We start from the raw sequence: 6,000 nt of genomic DNA, 5'->3' as shown, positions 1-6,000 counted from the left end.
ACCTAAATTTAACAACGTTTATATAGTTTACTACATTTGTCTCAGAGGGCTTTCTGTCTTTCACAGGAATACATGTTAATAGGTACAGTAAAATCCTTACCCCATTCCTTCTCCTGCCACCCTCAGAGGTAGTAGTTAACCTGAATTGATGGATATCTTTCTCACTTCTCTGTGTGTTTTCTCTAAGCAAAATACAATGAATGTTCAATGTGTCTCTAGACATTCTGCAATGAATTGCAGTGCTGCTATGAATATTGATGTATAAGTCTTCATACGGCTTTGCTTCATTTCTCTTAGGTAAATATATGTCTCTGCTAACTTCAAAGAATATGACAAGATATTTTTCAAAGTAAATGTGCCATTTAACATTCCCTCCATAAGTACATGAGAATTCCATTTTCTTCAGATTTTCACCGGCACTTGACATGGTCAGATTCTTAGATTGCAGCCACTCTAAGAGGTGAATAAAGGTATCACTGCCACCTTAGTTCGCATTTCCCTGATGACCAATAATTTTGAGCACCTTTTCGTGTGCTTAATGGCCACCCAGATACACATCTTCTTTTGTAAAGTGTCTATTCAAGTCTTTTGCCCATTTTTAAATTGGGGATGTTTGTCTTCTGATTTTAAAGACTTTTAAAAATATACTCTGGAGTCAAGTCCTTTGATATGTGAGTTGCAAATATTTAGACAAGTCTGTACCTTGTCTTTTCATTTTCTTTGTATTGAGATATAATTGACATATAACATTTTATTGATTTTAGGTGTATAACATAATGATTTGATATATGTATATACTGCAAAATGATTACCACAATAAGTTTAATTAACATCCATCACCACATATAGTTATAGTTTTCTTCTTGTGATGAGAACTTTTAAGATCTCTGTTACCACAACTTGGTATGGTGATAGCTGGTACCTAGAATTATCATGTATATAAATGTTAAATCACTGTGTTGTACACCTGAAACTAATGTAATACTATGTGTCAACTACCCTTCAATAATAAAAAAAAATAAAAAATAAAAAAAATCTCTGTTACCAACTTTCAAATATACAGTATTATTAACTGTACTGTTCATTTTTCATTCCCTTTTGAATGGTATCACACAAGAATAAAAATCCTAAATTTTGATGTTCAATTCATCACATTTTTCTTGTATGGGTCATATTTTTTATGTTGTATCTAAGAAACCTTTGCCTACCCCAACTTCAAAAAGATTTCTTCCTATGCTTTCCTTTAGAAATGTTAAGGTTTTAAGTTTATGTGAAGTAAGGATCAATGTTCACTTTTACCATATGGATCTCCGGTTGATCTGGCATCATTTGTTGGAAAATATTCTCTTCCCCATCTATGGTCATCTTTGTCAAAAATCAGTTGACCATGTTTAGTGGATCTATTTCTGAGCTCTATTCTTCATTTTTAAAATTGTTTTAGTTATTCTAGGTTTTTGCTTGTGTATAATTTTTAGAAAGAGCTTGTCAATTTCTACCAAAAAGTCTGCTAGTATTTTCAATGGAATTTTGATTCCTATAGATCAATTTGGGGAGAACTGACATCATAATAATATTACTTTAGTTGCATCCTACATATTTTGATATGATGAATTTTCATTTTCACTTACTTCTCTATATTTTTATATTCCCTTTGAGATTTTTCTCTTTGGATTATTTGGAAACAGGTTATTTAATTTCCAAGTGTTTAAATAGTTTTCTCTTGTCTATTGCTGACATCCAGTTTCATTCTATTGTAGTCGGAAAATATGCGCTGTATCATTTCAATTCTTTTAGGGCTTTTGAGGTTTATTTATGATCAGGATGTGGTCTGTCTATGCTCCACTCACACTTGAAAAAATGTGTATTCTGCAGTTATTAGGTGGACTGTTCTTTACATATGTATCAGTTAGATACTGTTGGTTGACTATCTTCAGTTCTTCTCTATCCTTGCTGAGTTTCTAGCAAGTAGCTCTGTCAGTTGCTAAGAGGGGGTGTTGAAGACCCCAACTATAATCATGTATTTGTCTCCTTTCAATCAGTTTTTGTTTCATGTGTTTTGTGAGTGTTTTTTGTGTGTTTCTATTTAGAATCATTATGTCTTGCAGGGGAACTGATCCTTTTACCATTATGCAGTGTCTTTCTTTGTGTCTAATAATTTTCTTTTCTCAATCTATTTATCTGATATTAATATAGCCACTCCTGCTTTTTTAATTAACATTTGCAAAATGTATCTTTCTCTACCCTTTTGTTTTTGATCTACCTGTGTCACATTAAAGTAAGTTTCCTGTAGACAGCATATTGCTGGAACATTTTTTTAACCCACTCTGCCAATCTATGTCATTAATTGGTATGTTTAGATCTTTGCATTTAATACAATTACTGATATTTTAGAGTTAGTCAGCCATTTGGTTTTTGTTTGTTTTCTCTGTTCCTCATTCTCTGTTTCTCTTGTCTTACTTTCCTGTGAGTTTCTTGAACATTTTTCAGTATTCCATCTGGATTTACTTGGAGTGATTTTTAGTAGATTCTTTTGTGTAGTTTTGTTAGTGGTTTGCTGTAGGCATTACACAACACATACGTGACATCACAGTCTCCTTGGAAGTCCCTTAGCTTCCTCGATTAAAAAATATCATCTTCAGTATCTCCTCTACATACATTGAGCTCCACATCAGATGGTGTTACAATTTGCAGCAACACCAACATGATTTAAGGAACTCACAAGGACAGTCTGTTACATTTACCCCTATTTTTACCCATTTTGATGTTCTTTTCTCTTTTCCAAAGTTCTAAGCCTTCTTCTGTTATCATTTCCTATTTGTTTAGAGAACTTTCTTTTGTACAAAATCTTAGTTTTTCTTCCTCTTAGAGTAACTCTATTTTCTCATGATACCCAAAGGATATTTTTGCTGGATATAGAGTTTGCAGTGGGTAGTTCTTTTTCTTCAGCCCTCTAAAATGTTTTGCCACCTACTTCTCTCCTCCGTGATTTCAGGTAAGAAGTCCACGGTCATCCAAGTCGTTCCTCTGTGAGAACTGTGTCATTTTTCTCTGGCTGCTTTGAAGAGTTTTCCTTTATCTTCAATTTTCAGAAGCTTAACTATGCTGTGTCTTGACATATATTTCGCTGGCTTATCCTACTGGGGATTTGCTCCATGCCTTGAATCTGTAGATGTCCGTTTTCCACCAAATTTGGGGAGCTTTCAGCCATTATTTCTCAAAAGTGTACTTTCAGTCCACTCTCTCTCCTGCCCTTCTGGAATGCTAATACTGTATTAGCTCTCCGGCTGCTAGTTCACAGGTCCCTGGGGCACTCCTCATCTTTTCTCAGTCTTTCTCTGTTGTTGGACTGGGTGGATTCTGTTCATCTGTCATTGCCACAGTACAACTCAGCCTATCCAGGAAGTTTTTTATTTAGACTATTGTATTCTTTAGTTCTGTGATTTCCATTTGGTCCTTTTCTTTATAACTTCTATCTCTTTGCTAAGGTTTTCCCCTTTTCCATATTTTTCTGAGCGTTTTTGTGATGGCTGCTTTAACATCCCAGTTAGATCATTCTGACCTCTTAGTCATCTGGTTTTTGGCATTTGTTGATTGTCTTTTTTCATTCAATTTGATATTTGCCTGATTCTTGGTATGACAAAAGAGTTTTGCTTGTGTTCTGGGCATTTTGGATATTATGAAACTCTGGGTTGCCCATTTAATCTTCACTGTCACAGGGTATCCCCTGCTGGGATGCAGCACAAGGGCCAGGCAGGTGGGTGTGTTTGGCTTCCTGCTGAGCCTGCCAGCCTGCAGTCGGGGGTGGAGGCTTGGCTCCCCCTTTGGTGAGAAGGGGCACCAACGTGCATGGCATTGTGTCCACTTTCAGCCCCCTGGTGGGCCTTGCCGACACCGGGGATAGGAAACAGGGAAGCAGAGTGTCCACAGGCACCTCAGATAACCTGTTTCTCTCATTGTCCCCAGGTGGGGTGGAGGTTTAGCTCTCCCCCAGGCCCTGCTGATACAAGGGGCAGGGGGCATGTGGAAGAGGCTAGCCCTACCTCCCACCACCTTGTTAAGCCTTATGGATGCCAGGTGGGTTGGAGGTTCAGCGTGCCACTGACATGACACTGGTACTCTGGGAAGTATCCAAGCACCACCTGCTTCCACCAGGCAGGCTTACGTTCCCTGCCCAGCTGTCCATACCGCCCACTCAGGTAGTCAGAGCACACCTGCCTCTGCCAGGAAGGGGGTGGATGGGTGGGTTTACCCAGCACTCCCAGCAACACCAGGTGGGAAAGAGGAGCAGTGCCCTGGGTCTCTGAGGTGCCTGGAAGATCTACTCCCCGCCGGCCCTGCTGAAGCCCCAGGGCCGGGGCGGCTCTCCCGTCGGCTTGACTGGCTGCAGTACGTGCAGCCTACAGGTTTCTGGTGCTAGGCCTCCTTCCCCTGGCCCCCTGGCTGGGGAAGCACGCTTATCCTGGAGCTTTTCTTGCCCGTGCCTGTGGTTGGTTCCTCTTGGAGACTTCTACGGTTGCCCATCTGCGGTTTAGGGGAGGCAGCAGGGCCTCAGCAGCTCACTGTCCTTGCTCAAGTCCTGAGGCTCCTGAGCACTCGGCCTCTTTATTCCCACCTTTCCGAGCTCTCCTGTGCTTAGCTGTTGTGTGATGTCCAGGTTGTCTTAGGGGTAAGAAAGAGGACCTAAAGGGAATGGGGCTCTGGCACCTTGACAGGAATACCCTTTATGCATATATGGATAAAGTGAAGGCCCCTGTGGCCGGGATTCTCACCTGGCCCTGGTTGGCTAGCTCACCACACACGTGTGGGTAATACCTTGTTATTGACTCTATATGAAGAGCTCTGCCCAGTGCTCTGGGCGACACGGTGGCAGGGCTGCAAGGCTGCAGGAGAGCAGAGACGAGGCTGGAGTGGTGGCAGCGCCGAGGGTAGAGACTGAGACGGCTGCGGGGGCAGAGAAGCCCAGAGGCAGAGCCCAGCTTGCTGCCTACAGACTCGCTCTGTGTGGACGGGACTCTAGTGACTGACCTGCCACCGTGGGAATCAAGTTGGGTCTAAACCCTCTCACCCCAAGAATGTCCCATTGTCATTCTTTGGTCTCATTGAATCCAGAGTGAACGTGCCCGGGGCTGAAACCCATTGGCAAGACAGTATAATACAGCCTTTTATGTCAGTTTTGGAAAGCACTCCTTGGGCATTGAAAAAGAAAGTTTATTCTCTCAAAAACAAAGCACAGTAAACATTCACTAAGGAAATGTAACTAACTTATTAATCAAGTTCTAACTTTTTCTGTGATTCAGGCTTGTTCTTAAACTATTCCTTTACTGTTTATTTGTGGCACTATATCATGATATTTCTAACCACTTTAAGTATTTTGCTGCAGCATTATTTGATGTCAACAGCTCGTTACTATTAAGTCCTTATTGTAACTAATTGTGAGTATACAATGACTTTCTAGATGCTCCTAATGAATTCTGTAGTTTTTAAATGATGCTTTGATTCCTGTATTCTTTGACCATTCTTACACTTTTCACTATTTCACTTTTTACTATTTTAGTTCATTCTGTTTATCTCTTATGATTACATTTATTTATTGCCATCTCAAAGTTTTCATCTTTTAGTAGGAAATCCCAACTTTGTTTATTTTCTTGATTAGTATTTTGAGTTGTCCTCTGTCGTCTTGTTCTCTTCTCTCCAGTGGAATTTTAGGAGCCGGCTTTCAGCTCTGCTCCCACCTTTGCTAAATCCCTGCTTCAATAATTTCACGTGATAGTTGTGAATCATGATGGGATCAAGGAGGCTGAGAACGTCCTTCCCTGGCGAGACCGAGTGGCTGAGGACTAGTTCATTGTTCATACTTTGATAAGGAATCTGCTGTGACTTGTGCAAATATTTTGACTTTAACCGAGCCATCTGGGGTAGTTGAGATTCCAAGAAAATGACTCTGACTCATTATAGAAGGAGTGAATTCAGGATATTATTGTTTTCATTGTCTTTTATCAA

General features: G+C 40.3%; 1 protein-coding gene across 1 annotated transcript in view; it reads left to right on the top strand.

Moving 5' to 3' along the window:
• Nucleotides 1-3,732: 3,732 nt before the first annotated feature.
• Nucleotides 3,733-6,000, top strand: part of GALNTL5 (polypeptide N-acetylgalactosaminyltransferase like 5) — a 54,160-nt gene continuing 51,892 nt past the window's right edge. The window contains 1 exon segment of the mRNA XM_073239851.1: nucleotides 3,733-3,754. Coding sequence (XP_073095952.1) covers nucleotides 3,733-3,754 — 22 coding nt within the window.

The sequence above is a fragment of the Manis javanica genome, chromosome 6, assembly GCF_040802235.1.
Source record: "Manis javanica isolate MJ-LG chromosome 6, MJ_LKY, whole genome shotgun sequence".
In the NCBI taxonomy this organism is placed as follows: Eukaryota; Metazoa; Chordata; class Mammalia; order Pholidota; family Manidae; genus Manis; species Manis javanica.
Note: the sequence above shows the minus strand (reverse complement) of the source record. Positions and strands in the feature narration are given on the sequence as shown.